General features: G+C 42.1%; 1 protein-coding gene across 6 annotated transcripts in view; it reads left to right on the top strand.

Annotated features, from left to right (window-relative positions):
• The window catches only part of NCOA6 (nuclear receptor coactivator 6), a 91,744-nt gene that overhangs the window by 63,251 nt on the left and 14,203 nt on the right, over positions 1–14,290 (top strand). For 5 of the 6 annotated variants that reach the window (XM_043480264.1, XM_043480263.1, XM_043480262.1 and 2 more), the window contains 4 exons: positions 876–1,992; positions 4,512–4,633; positions 7,891–10,845; positions 13,824–13,892. In XM_043480264.1, coding sequence (XP_043336199.1) covers positions 876–1,992; positions 4,512–4,633; positions 7,891–10,845; positions 13,824–13,892 — 4,263 coding nt within the window. The remainder of the gene's footprint in view (positions 1–875; positions 1,993–4,511; positions 4,634–7,890; positions 10,846–13,823; positions 13,893–14,290) is intronic. The other variant, XM_043480265.1, reaches the window with a different exon arrangement.

Genomic DNA, 14,290 nt, shown 5'->3' with positions numbered 1-14,290 from the left:
CTGCAGAAAGGAAGAGAGACTATAAGCAGATATAGGAAAATCCCAAAGACCTAACAGTAAGTATACACTGTGGCAAGCCAGGAAGTGTTCTTTGTCTGAATTGGAAATAATGAAGAAGGCTAAAACATGCCCCATGTGGTCTACTAGAGACTGCCACAGGAGAGGGTCACTGAAGCTTTATCATCCTTTGCTGACTGTCCTCTGCTTGCAGCTTCTTAATTGTCTGTCAGTTGACTTCCACTAAAGTCTCAGCTTCCAGATCAAGATTAAATAATTTTTACCACATTGGGGTGGGGGAGACCTATCTTTAGGAGGTATTAGCCGTTCTTTTCTTTAAAGTGAAGCATCCAGATAACACATCCATAACCTTGGAGAGTCTTTATTATAGTTTCCTAAGGAGCATTGTTAAATGTCTTCTCAGCTTTGCTGAGATTTTCTTAAGAGGCTGCAGCACATTTTTTGTTTCCTGATTCATCTAAAGGAAAACTTACTTCATTACCCATAGCACTTTTCATTAATTTTCTTCATTTTAAGATAGTTACAAGTTATTTTTAAATAATGAGATGCTGCCTTTCTTTGTTTAGTCTAAGAGAAAGAAAACTATATTGATCTTCAAAATGTTATCAAGTTACCAAATAGGAATAAAGAAATGGTTTCTCTTTCTCTATTGTATGGTCACTGAGAATGTATGCCACAGTCACAGCCTCATACTATAGAAAACTCACAGAAATATGTTAAACATAGCATATCTGTTTATGTTGATCACTGGATATGGGTGAGGGGTGTTTTTCTAATTAAGGTAATTTGAGAATCTTAATACCAACAAGATAATAGTATTTCTTGCTGAAACTGTGCATTTTTTTTTTTTTTTTAAGGTGGTCAAGGAGCTGGTCCTCCTCAAAACCAGATGCAGGTGTCCCACGGGCCACCAAATATGATGCAGCCCAGCCTCATGGGAATTCATGGCAACATGAACAACCAACAGGCTGGTAGTTCTGGGGTTCCTCAGGTGAACCTGGGCAACATGCAAGGCCAGCCCCAACAGGGCCCACCATCTCAACTGATGAGCATGCACCAGCAGATCGTGCCCTCCCAGGGCCAGATGGTCCAGCAACAAGGAACCTTGAACCCTCAGAACCCCATGATCCTTTCAAGGGCCCAGCTTATGCCGCAGGGTCAGATGATGGTGAATCCTCAGAGCCAAAATCTTGGGCCCTCGCCCCAAAGGATGACCCCACCCAAGCAGATGCTTCCCCAGCAGGGCCCCCAAATGATGGCGCCACATAACCAGATGATGGGGCCTCAGGGGCAAGTTTTGCTCCAACAGAATCCAATGATAGAGCAGATCATGACCAATCAGATGCAGGGGAATAAGCAACAGTTTAACACTCAGAACCAATCTAATGTCATGCCGGGACCAGCACAGATAATGAGGGGACCAACGCCAAACTTGCAAGGAAACATGGTGCAGTTTACAGGACCGATGTCAGGACAGATGCTGCCGCAGCAAGGGCCTGTGAACAACAGTCCATCTCAGGTTATGGGGATGCAGGGGCAGGTCTTGCGGCCACCAGGGCCAAGCCCCCACATGGCCCAGCAGCATGGTGATCCTGCTACGACAGCAAATAATGATGTCAGCTTGTCTCAGATGATGCCAGATGTTAGCATGCAGCAAAGCAACATGGTCCCCCCCCACGTGCAGGCCATGCAAGGGAACAGTGCCTCGGGAAACCACTTCTCGGGCCATGGGATGCCCTTCAATGCACCTTTCAATGGAGCACCCAATGGAAATCAAATGTCCTGTGGTCAGAATCCAGGCTTCCCGGTCAATAAGGATGTCACGCTGACAAGCCCGTTGTTGGTCAACTTGTTGCAGAGTGATATCTCTGCAGGCCATTTTGGGGTAAACAATAAGCAAAACAATACCAACGCAAATAAACCGAAGAAGAAGAAGCCCCCTCGGAAGAAGAAAAATAGTCAGCAGGACCTAAAGTAGGTTGTGATAGTCTTGTCTGAAATCTTACTCGTTTATTTCTATGTGAACAACTTTTTTTGATGGAAATTTTTGAGCATGTATAAGAACAGTATAATGAAATTCCCCATGCTTCAGATTTTCAGCTCATAATCTGTCTTGCATTCATTCATGTTCTTCCCATTACCTCTTGATTATTTTAAAGCAATTTTACTTTAAATATTTCAGTGTGTACCTCTAAAAGATAAGGACAGGTTTTTGTTTTCTGTTTTTTATGACCACACAATACGATTAGCACACCTGGAAAAAACTAATGCTTCCTTCGTATTCTCACATATCCAGACAGTGTCCAGATTTCCCTGATTATCTCAAAATAATTTTTTTTTTTTTACAATTTGTTCAAATAAGGAGCCAAACAGGGTTCATATATTGCAGTCAATTGATATATGTCTCTTAAGTCTGTAGTCTCAGAGGGGATTGTGCCATTCAGAGCCTGAGAAGTAGCCAGTGCTATCACACTACAACTCTGCAAAGCATGTCAGGCTTGTAATGACTGCTGGGGAACCAGAGAGGCTATATGTGTTTTAGGAATGAAAACTACTTATGGAGACTCCCTTCTCTCTCTCAAATAGAAATGGTTTTTTGTGCAAATGCCTTTCTTTTAAAGGCTCTTTATCATCCTTAGCAGCTTAAAACCTAAAAGATGATTAGACCTTTTCAATCACCTTTTGGTACAGGTGAGTCTTTTGCAAGATCACAGTGGGAAGGGCAATTAATTTATATTTCGTTTCCTAATCTAAGTGTTAAGTCATATTTTTGGCTTTGATAAAATGATTCCCAAAGGAACATTGATTAAACTGGATTTTCTGTCTTTAATCACAAAACTGAAATCCAGAGACATTTATTACCAGAAAATAATGACTGCGGAGTATAAAAGCGGGTTAATTCAAGTAAATTACTAGAATTATAGAAGAGAATAGGGGAGCTTTAGTTAATCAAACATAAATGTTCAAAATAAAACCATCTATTGGATTAGCCAAAAAGTTTGTTCACATTTGTCCATAACACCTGGAAAAAAACTGGATGAACTTTTCGGCCAACCCAATACCTTTCTCTCAGTCTTCTCACAATATGCCTTTGGTTGTACTATAAAACTTACCATATTCACTTTCTTCTTGAATCTTATAAATCAGAATTCAATAATTGTATATTAGCAACCTGTATTTTTCCTGAATTCAGAATTAGTAAACTCTTTGGTTATCTGATTTTTCCAGTAGCTCTTCTTAAGTTAAATTCTTTACTGTCAATCTGTATGGGAGTAACATTTCTGTCGCAATATTTATTCCTTTCAGTAATCTAGGAGTAACACTGTAAGGTACTTCAGTTGCCATTAGTATGGATTTTTGCTATCTGTACCAGCACTTAGGGAGTTGCTTACTTGTTACGGCTACAGATTGTGGAAAGGGCCTTATACCACATCAAGGCTCCTAGGAATGGAGACAGTAAGTTAAAAGGAAGAGCGCATGCTCCCAGCTTTACCACTAGCTTACCATGGAATCTTCAGCCTGTTTTCTTACACCTCTGTGGGCCTTTGTTTTGTCATCCAGTAACATGAGGTGGCTGGACCTGAGATATTTTTTTAGCAGTATAATTCTTTGAAAGTAAAGAATACTACAGGAATCCTTACTTATAATTGAAGCAAGAGAGAAGTCATTAAAGGAGCAAATCAATACAGGAATCTAGATGTGCTTAGGACCTGCTTCAGGTTCTAAATTCCCATGTGCTAGAGCTTTTAAAATGGGTTTAAGGTAAGGTTTATGAAACTACAGAGTACAACGAGATAAAATACTGTCTAAAAGTGGGTGACTAATACCAGGGCGAAAACGAAATGAGAGCTGTGAGCCCTGGGTCTTTGGGAATGTGGGTGTTTCTTCATTTTTTTTCCTTCTCTAATAAAATTGTAAGGTACACTTAGGTGAAAATGAAAGCATCCCAAAGCTGATGGGGATGTCTGTTAAATAGACATTCTGCAACAAAATTAACTAGCTTTGTTCTAGTATTCTCCAGCTTTCTTTGTTCTCTGAATACCATTTCATTAGCCAGTCTACAATTTCTTGCAAGGTGTTATGAATTGTTGGAGCCACCATTGCAATATTCACAAAAAAAGAAGTCTGGATTCCCTGGTTCAATTTGATAGCTACCCCAAAGATAGTGTGGTTTCTTAGGAACAGTACAATACTGATAACCCAAAATCAGCTGTTAAAACATTGGATGGATAATTAAATGAAAATCATTATATCAGAAATTTGTAGAAAGCACCTCAAGTAAATAGCCATTTATTAAATTAAGTGGATTTTAACATTTAATGAAATTGGCAGATTTTTTATGCCAAATATTGAATGTTTTATCAGACTACAGAGAGATAAATAATTCTAAGAATGATAATGCAGATGGATTTATTCAGACATAGGGGAGGGGTTAAGCAATTTTCATGTATAAACTGTACAACTTACTCGCAAACGTGTAATTTATTTTTTAGCACCCCAGATACCCGCCCAGCTGGTCTGGAGGAGGCTGATCAACAGCCATTGCCTGGAGAACAAGGAATTAACTTGGACAGCTCAGGCCCTAAACTGCCAGAATTTTCAAACCGACCACCAGGTGATAAAATGTTAGCTAAAGTTTATATACTTGTCATCATTTATTTACAGCATTATAAGGCTTTTTTTCAAGGAAACAGTAGTATTTTATTTTGTTTACTAACTAGACTACTTTAGTGATTTAGTGTGTCTAGTATTTGGAAACTTTGCCTTGTTAGTAAGTAAAAAGTTTCAAATATAACCTCTGAAAGTGTGTGTATGTGCATGTGTATGTATATATATTTGTGTGTGTGTGTATTTTGCTCAAATTATTCTTTGTTATTTTAGGTCCTCATAAAAATCAAACTAAAGTTAGTCAGTGCCTCTTTATTCTTGTCAATATCAAGGTTCTAGTTGGCATCAAAATGGAATAAGATTAAATGAAATGAAGCGTTCACTCTAATCCTGCTTGCTGCCTTTCCTGAACCTTTTCTACTGGGACTTTCTCAAAGCAGAGAACTACCAGGGTTTAAAATAAGATTTTTTAATAGAGTTTTTATTATGAATCTTTAAACATTAAAAAATATGTAAAGAGTAATGAAAGAGACACTTATGTACTTCCTACCCGGTTAATAATAAAAAGACCAGTATTGTTGAAGCCCTCTGTGTTGTATCCCCCTCTGATTATAAAATAATACCATCCTCTAAAATGTTGGAAGGGAAAAAGTCTCCTAAAACTAATTCATTCTAACCTAGCTATTATAGAACCAAGGCCAGCTGCCACAATGTCTCCAAACCTGGTTACAATTAGCCCCAGCAGTAATTTGTAACTTTATTCCCCTATGAGGAAGACACACAAACCTATCACATTTAGGCCACACTTCCCTGTGTATATGAAGGATTATGTTTTGTTCCTTCCTTTCTAATTATTCCACCTCCTTTTTGGCATATAAATGGAAGTGATTTTGTAAGTTATTTTAGGGATAAACTTCAGTATCCTTAATTTATGTATTTTAAAAGTGAATCCAAAAAAAAAGTAAATTCATTATGATGTCAATACTATGTGTTACCGATTGCAAATTATTTGGGCACACCACATTTCCCATCGGTGAATTGCAGCAGCACAGTTGAGGCTGGGAGGTCACCAGTCTTTGGTGGGTATGTCCAGAGGCGTTATGAGCAGGAAGGCACCTTCTTCCCTCAGACTCATCTGAATTCTATAAATCCCAGAGGTTCTCACACACGTTATTGCTTCCTTTCTACAGTTTGCCAACTGGAAGCCTATAGGCTGAATTTGGCCTGCAATATATTTGAATTGTCATGCAGAATATGAAAGCAAACAGAAACCTGATTTTAGATGTCTTTAGGTAGAGCATCAGCTCTGCAGTTTGGCTCTGTCCACAGAGCTACTACTGTCTTACAGCAACCCACTTCTCTTATTTACCAGTCTGGCCCCTAAAGGCATATGAATTTTCATCTTTTGATTAATAAATTTGGTTTTTGATTATGTTATATGCTCTGTGTGTGTCCTGGGTGTGCCTCTCCACCATTCTGTCACCACGGCCCCAGTCTATCTTCTTACCATTAGTGCTGTTTGGACTGCTGCCTCCAGCTTCTGAAACCTTTATAGCAGTCATGCCCTTAACTGTTACTTTCAAGAGGCTGCTGTATTGTCTATGCTGCTCTCTTTGGTATTTATGTTGTTTGGTGCCCTAATTTTAAAGACGAAGGCATTTGTGTCATAGCCTTGACATCAACGGGCTATGTAATTTCTATAGAAATTACAATTTTCTTCACATGGGAACCTGAGTTAAACCTATAGAAATGCCATATGTTGTTGGCGTTATAAATGTAAAGAAGTCAGTTGGGCCTAAAACAAAAAAGGATTTTAAAAAAAACAAAACAGCTTTAAAAGTGGATTCTGGGGACTTCCCTGGTGGTCCAGTGGCTAAGACTGGACCCAGTGCAGGGGGCCCAGGTTTGTTCCCTGGTCAGGTAACTAGATCTCACATGCCACAACTAAGACCCAGCGCAGCCAAATTAGTAAATAATTTAAAAAAAAAATTGTACTCATTGGGGTCATGTCTGTCATTGGCCAGAAGACATTGATTAGCTATTAAACACAGGGTGTGAACCTATGGATCAATAGCATTTGATAGCTGCTCTGTGAAAATCTGGAGCTGGCACTTCTTCTGACCGCCAGAGCCCGCTGTCCTTATGCCTGTGCCTTCATAAAACTTTCCTAATATGTTTTTCATGTAACAATGAAATAAATCTAGTTTGTAAAATTGTATCCCAGCTATATCTCCACTTTTTCCCACTGAACCACCTTTATTCTTGGTCCTTTCTGCTGATTATGTAAGGTTTTGGTTCTAAAATGCCAAATAAAATCATCACAAAAGGAAGAATCATTTGAGATGTTGCCTTCTAGAAATGTAAAAGGCATTGTCCTCAGAATTCTTTTCCCAAAATTATTTTTTATTCCTGAGGGCTATGCTTCTTGCTCACTTCTTTTCCACTTATGGATTCAAAGACAGTATTTCTCCAAATACAGTTTGACATGTAAAAAAGTACATGGAAATTAGCATTTGTAAAAAGAACTTCAGTGCCCTCATTTTCTTTTCAGTGTGTGTATCAGCTTCTATTTAGCTCCTACTATTTATTAAACTGACTTATGTTGGAGGGACAGTTTAATTCACTGGGTTTCCCAAAGAAGCAAGCCGGAGGGTGCAGCGTGGTGTGTGAAGCCAATGGATTGGAGTGATTTTAAATCCTTCTTTCTTAAGGAATTGAACCCTAGAACTTTATATTTTACTTCTGTTGAAAGAATAAAAAGGCTATCTTCGATGCTGGTGTTTTCAACAAAACCAAGTCTTTAAAAAAATTAATCTGTGCTAAAAGAAAAAAAGTGTATCTTAAATACTTCATTCACAAATCCAGTGAAATGTTTACTGTGCCTGCATGAGAGCCCAGTACTGGGTGGTCATCTGTGTGCTGTTGATGGAGTTGTCCTCATTTCATCTGAACGTGAGGCTGGCATAGACTTGGCCAGTTTCAGTGCATAGCACAGTGCCTGTTAGAGTCCTAGTACAGTGATGCCTCATGCAAACGCTGAAGACTGAGGAGCTCCAGGTTCTTGATGCTTTGCTTTTTGCTTCCTGAAGCAGCGTGCCTCTTTGCTTACGCCAGAGAAGGAGGGGCCGCCCCTTACCCCCCTGGGACCGGGCATGCCTGAGCTGTTTGTGCCACCTAGATGAGTATTGCTTGGCCATCCCCTAAAGGTCGCAAAGCTTTTCTTGCTGAAAATCTAACTTCCCTGATTTTGGGGGCTCGTTTTAGGTTATCCTTCTCAACCAGTTGAACAGAGGCCACTTCAGCAGCTGCCTCCTCAGCTCGTGCAGCATGTGGCACCCCCAGCACAGCCGCCACCGCAGCCGCCGCCGCCACCTCCCAGTCAGCCACAGTCGCAGCAGCAGCAGCAGCAGCAGCAGCAGCAGATGATGATGATGCTCATGATGCAGCAGGACCCCAAATCCGTTAGGCTTCCGGTCTCCCAGAATGTCCACCCGCCCAGGGGCCCACTGAACCCAGACTCCCAGAGAATGCCCATGCAGCCGAGTGGCAGCGTGCCTGTCATGGTCAGTCTGCAAGGCCCTGCCTCGGTGCCGCCGTCACCTGACAAGCAAAGAATGCCAATGCCTGTGAATACTCCTCTGGGAAGCGCTTCAAGGAAAATGATGTACCAGGAGAACCCCCAGAACCCTGCCAGCTCACCACTGGGGGAGATGTCCTCGCTCCCAGAAGCAAGTGGCAGTGAAGGACCGTCTGTCTCAGGAGGCCCAAATAACATGCCTTCACATTTAGTGGTCTCCCAGAATCAGTTAATGATGACAGGGCCAAAACCTGGACCATCACCGCTTTCAGCAACTCAAGGTGCAACTCCCCAGCAACCTCCTGTAAATTCCCTGCCCAGCTCTCATGGCCACCACTTTCCAAACGTGGCTGCTCCCACCCAAACGTCTAGGCCTAAAACACCCAACAGAGCCAGCCCCAGACCCTATTATCCTCAGACACCCAACAACCGCCCTCCCAGCACGGAACCTTCAGAAATCAGTCTGTCACCAGAAAGACTCAATGCCTCCATAGCAGGACTCTTCCCCCCACAGATTAATATTCCTTTACCTCCCAGGCCAAATTTAAACAGGGGCTTTGATCAACAGGGCCTAAATCCGACAACTTTGAAGGCCATCGGGCAAGCACCTTCAAACCTTACCATGAATAATCCTTCCAATTTTGCTGCCCCACAGACTCACAAATTAGATTCTGTGGTGGTGAATTCTGGAAAGCAGTCTAATTCTGGAGCACCAAAACGGGCGAGTCCAAGCAACAGCCGCAGGTCTAGTCCTGGGTCAAGTAGGAAAACCACCCCAAGTCCTGGGAGACAGAATTCAAAAGCCCCTAAACTTACACTTGCCTCTCAAACAAATGCAACATTGTTGCAAAATGTAGAGTTGCCAAGAAATGTATTGGTTAGTCCTACTCCTTTGGCCAATCCGCCTGTACCTGGGAGCTTCCCTAACAACAGTGGGCTGAATCCTCAGAATCCTACCATGCCTGTGGCCACAATAGGGGGTGTTCTGGAGGATAACAAGGAGAGCTTGAATATGCCACAGGACAGTGATTGCCAGAATTCCCAGGTTAGGAAGGAGCAGGTAAACATTGAGCTAAAAGCAGTCCCTCCCCAAGAAGTGAAAATGGTTGTCCCTGAAGATCAATCCAAAAAGGATGGGCAGCCTTTGGATCCTAACAAACCTCCCAGTGTCGAAGAGAACAAAAATTTGGTGTCTCCTGCTATGAGGGAAGCACCAACATCGCTAAGTCAACTACTTGACAACTCTGGAGCTCCTAATGTGACCATTAAACCCCCCGGGCTTACAGATCTGGAAGTAACACCTCCAGGAGTGTCTGGAGAGGACCCGAAAAAAGCATCTGTCATTCCCTCCCTGCAGGATCCGTCTTCTAAAGAACCCTCCAGTTCCCTAAATTTACCTCACAGTAACGAGCCGTGTTCAACCCTTGTGCATCCAGAATTGAGTGAGGTCAGTTCTAATGTCACCCCGAGCATCCCTCAGGTAATGTCAAGACCGGTCAGCTCTTCCTCCATTTCCACTCCTTTGCCCCCAAATCAGATAACTGTTTTCGTGACTTCCAATCCCATCACAACTTCAGCGAACACATCAGCAGCTCTGCCAACTCACCTGCAGTCTGCGTTAATGTCAACAGTTGTCACAATGCCCAATGTGGGTAACAAGGTTATGGTTTCTGAGGGACAGTCAGCTGCTCAGTCAAATGCCCGGCCTCAGTTCATTACGCCCGTCTTTATCAATTCATCCTCAATAATTCAGGTTATGAAAGGATCACAGCCAAGCACAATTCCTGCAGCCCCACTGACAACCAACTCTGGCTTGATGCCTCCCTCCGTTGCAGTCGTTGGCCCTTTACACATACCTCAGAATATAAAATTTTCTTCTGCTCCTGTGCTGCCTAATGCCCCCACCAGTAGTCCTGCTGCAAACATACAGACAGGTCGACCCTTGGTCCTTAACTCACGAGCCGCCCCTGTTCAGCTTCCTTCCCCGCCTTGTACAACTTCTCCAGTTGTTCCTCCTCACCCCCCTGTCCAGCAAGTCAAAGAACTGAATCCAGATGAGACTAGCCCTCAGGTGAGCACCTCAGCAGATCAAAGCACTCTGCCCTCTTCACAGACAGCCACAGTGGTTTCTCCCCTTTTGACCAATAGTCCAGGATCCTCTGTCAACCGGCGAAGCCCAGTCTCGTCTAGTAAGGGCAAAGGTAAAGTGGACAAAATCGGCCAGATTTTGCTGACCAAGGCATGTAAAAAAGTTACAGGCTCCCTCGAGAAAGGGGAAGAGCAGTATGGTGCCGATGGAGAGACTGAAGGCCAGGGGCTAGAGACCCCGGCTCCAGGGCTCTTGGGAACGGAGCAGTTATGCTCAGAGCTGGACAGTAAAACCCCAACTCCCCCAGCGCCCACTCTGCTCAAAATGACCTCTAGCCCTGTGGGCCCGGGCTCCGCCTCAGCAGGACCCAGCTTACCTGGCAGTACGCTCCCCACCAATGTACGCTCAATAGTAACTGCTCTGGTACCCTCTGAACTCATCTCCGCGGCGCCGACCACAAAAAGCAATCATGTTGGCATAGCATCTGAGCCACTTGCAGGTGGCCTAGTGGAGGAGAAGGTGGGATCTCATCCAGAGCTTCTGCCCAGCATAGGTATGTACTTGATACCTGGCATCATCTCGTGTCAATTTTTGATGACCTATCCCACCAGAGAAAGCATGGCTTCTTTTCTACTTGGAGGAAGAAGAGTGGGCTAAATGGCTATAGTGGTAGTTTCATTTATTTGAAGTACATTGGGAAATATACTTCCTATTAAATTCCCATGTTGTTTACATTACTAATATGGTTCTCCCTCAACTCCTAGAATAATGGTATGCCTTACATTTTTACAAAATTTTTCATTTTACAAAGAAGCATTTTTACATACGTTACCTCATCTTCATACCAACCTTGTCAGGTAACCCTAATCTCGTCCTACAGGTGGGAAGCTCCGAGTTCAGTTATTCAAAGTCTGTATGTGAGCATCCAATTTAACCTTGTCTCTTAAGGGTGAACCGCAGCTCCTGCAGGTTCTTACGGTGGTAAAGACTTGCTTTCAACTGTTCAGAGCAGGTTTCTCATAACCCCTTCCTCATTGTACTCTCTCCCAGGGATTTTTTCCTTCTGACTGGCTAGGGGAGAGCTTTCCAGAAAACCAGGTTTCATGGTAATAGAATGGAAGGAGGTATCACAGTGCCAACCAACATTTACCAGCTGTTTGGTCTTAGGCAGGTTACTTTACTCCAAACTTGAGTTTCCTCCTTTGTCATATAGGGACAGTAGTAATTGTAAGAATTCAATGAGATACTGTATGTAACATGATTAGCATGTTACAGGGTTACAGGGCTAGAATATAGTAATCATTCAATAGTAAGTATTCTTATTACCAGTTTCTTTTTGACGCAGTCTCTTTGAAAATTAGACCATCCCATTGATGTATTTCTAGTTCAGATTATTTCCTATGTACTGGTAAGGTGGGCTACTTCATAGGAAACATAGATGTCCTTACATTTCCCTTCCTTCTTTTGGCATCCCCCTCACCACCACTCCACGCCACCTCCCCACCTCTACACACACACATAATGTTCCTCCTTCTGTGAGGTTTAAGTGCTACAGAGCTCTGTTCCCCACAGTAGAATCAGTCAAAAACTGCCAAAGCTCAAAGGACCTTTGCTATATTCTAGGCCAGCCAAGAGCGCCTGTCTTGTTTATGTGGCTAAAATGCTTGGAGGGGCTGGAGGAGGGACAGAAAGAACACAAGCTTCAGGACAGGATCATAGTTCAAGTTCTAGCTCCACTGATACCAGTCATGGTTGGATAAATCCCTTAACCTCTTATAACCTCTTATAAGATGGACTTCACCTGTAAACTGAGATTGTGTAGATAATTCCTACCTCCCAGAATTGATACGAAGATTCATTGAGGGGCTTAGCATACAGGCCAGCATGCTGCCTCCCACAGAACCCAGGAAAGGCTAATTCTCCTTCTCTCTACCTGTTCACTTCAATACCAGAGATGCAGGGAGGGATAAAGGCCTTTAAGGAGTTCTCTGTCCTTGGAGGAGAAAGACTTCATAGGGCTGGATACTATATTAATAGATTTCTGGTTCTAGTTCTGTTGGTGTAGGTGAGCCCTAAGAATTTTTCAAACCTTCTAAAATTTTTAAAAGAATTAAAAATATGTGACATAAACATGTTTTCCACTATTAAATGTTTCCATTCTACTTCCTTTCGGGTAACTTTCCCCTCTGGTACCAAGAGAATAATGATTTAGAAAATATTTTATCAGGGTCCTATATAATCCTAGAGAAATAAATGAGTGTTAGGGAGATGAACCAGTAGTTGGAGAGAAACTTCTCAAATTTAGATAAGATGATTTCCAGTCTTTTTCAAAGGCTTTTGTGATTTTATCTTAAGAGTGTGAGAAACCAATACTGGAGTAAGAAATAAAAGTTATAGTTTTAAGCTGTATTATATAAGCATCCAAAATAAATTCTTAACACAAATGCATCATTGACTAAGCAGAGAGAGAAATCTGCAAGAGTCACATTTGCACAAGAAGATAAAACTTATTGTTGTAGAGTTTATCTAGGATGTTTGATTATCAAGGTGGGAGGACTTAACCTTGAGTGACGGTGGCATATCTATGCCCTCAATCTTTACTGTATGATCCAAGAAGTTTCCATTCTAGAGTACATTGTGTATTCTGTTCCACTCCTCTTCAGGGGCCCAAGTTCTCTTTGTCCTTCAAAGCCTGATTCTGATGTTGCTGCCTCTAGGGTACCTTCAGATTTCTCAGTTTAGAATTGATCTCCCTTGCTTTGGGCTCCCATAGCACTTTGTACTTTATGAATCTACTTCATTTTAACATCACAGTTCACTCCCGAGTGCCAGTTGTATATATTTCTTTAATATTAGACTGAGTTTCTGATGGGCAAGAAGAATGTAATTTGGTCTCTAAGGGTGCCTAGCACAGAGCCTTGCCCCTAGAAAGTTCTTGGTAACTGTTGGTTAGATAAGTAGATAACATCAAATTGATTTGCTTCCTTAAATATGAATTGAATACCTGCTTTATGCCCATCATACTTGCCAGGTGCTATAGAAAAGTACAAGATAAATTATATGATTCAATTCAGTTCTCAAGGAATGTAGTCTTTAGAGAATTGAAGCAGTTTTTTTTTAGTGCTAAGGTTGGATGGTATAATTGTCCCTCTGAAAGAGGTTTGGGTTGCCTGCCAAAGTATGCTTTGGGGTGTTTTAGAATACTGGACAGAACTTGACCCCAAGAAGCAAAAATTATGAGTGCTATTATCTTATGGCCATATCCTTCCTTGATCTTTGTACATACAAAAAAGAAAAACAGACTCTCCTCACGGCAGTCTTTGTTACTGAGAGTTAAAGTAATAATTTTTAAAGTAAGTTTTGAAATGTACTGTACTTTCAAAGTTAACTTCAAGTACTGCTTTCTAAGAGTATATGTATCTCAGCAGTTACTTAGCTCTTGATTCGGTGCTTTCTACTTTGTTCAGAAAAGAAAGTTAAAGATCTGTTTCTTTCTTTCTTTCTTTTTTTTTTTTTTACTTCTTGCCTTAGCTCCTTCACAGAGTTTAGTCCCAAAGGAAACTCCAGCCACAGCACTGCAGGGGTCTGTTCCCAGACCAGGTAAGGCCCATCTTGGAAAACTTTCTCGAGTGGAATTGATCGCATGTGAAGGAACCACTACTGTTCTCAGTGTGCCAGGAAATGGCTGAAACTATCTTACTTACTTTAGGGCAGACTTTGGTTGAGTGGCAGCTTATGCAGTACTATCTGAGGTTATTTTTCCCTTGAGCAACTTGCTCTCTGACGCATTCCTGGTGTCAGCCAGGGAACTCAAGAAGGGCATCTCAGTGCCCATTGTCTGTCTGCCACCCAGCTGTGGGTGGTTTCCATTGCACAGTTTGCCCTGTTCCATGACCCTGCCCCCGTACTTGGCCCCTGACTGACTGGCACATGGTAACTCACTAGGATGGCAGGCATTATTGCATTAAGATAGTAATTGCACTATGATATCAGGAGTA

Source organism: Cervus canadensis, chromosome 10 (genome assembly GCF_019320065.1).
Source record: "Cervus canadensis isolate Bull #8, Minnesota chromosome 10, ASM1932006v1, whole genome shotgun sequence".
In the NCBI taxonomy this organism is placed as follows: Eukaryota; Metazoa; Chordata; class Mammalia; order Artiodactyla; family Cervidae; genus Cervus; species Cervus canadensis.
Note: the sequence above shows the minus strand (reverse complement) of the source record. Positions and strands in the feature narration are given on the sequence as shown.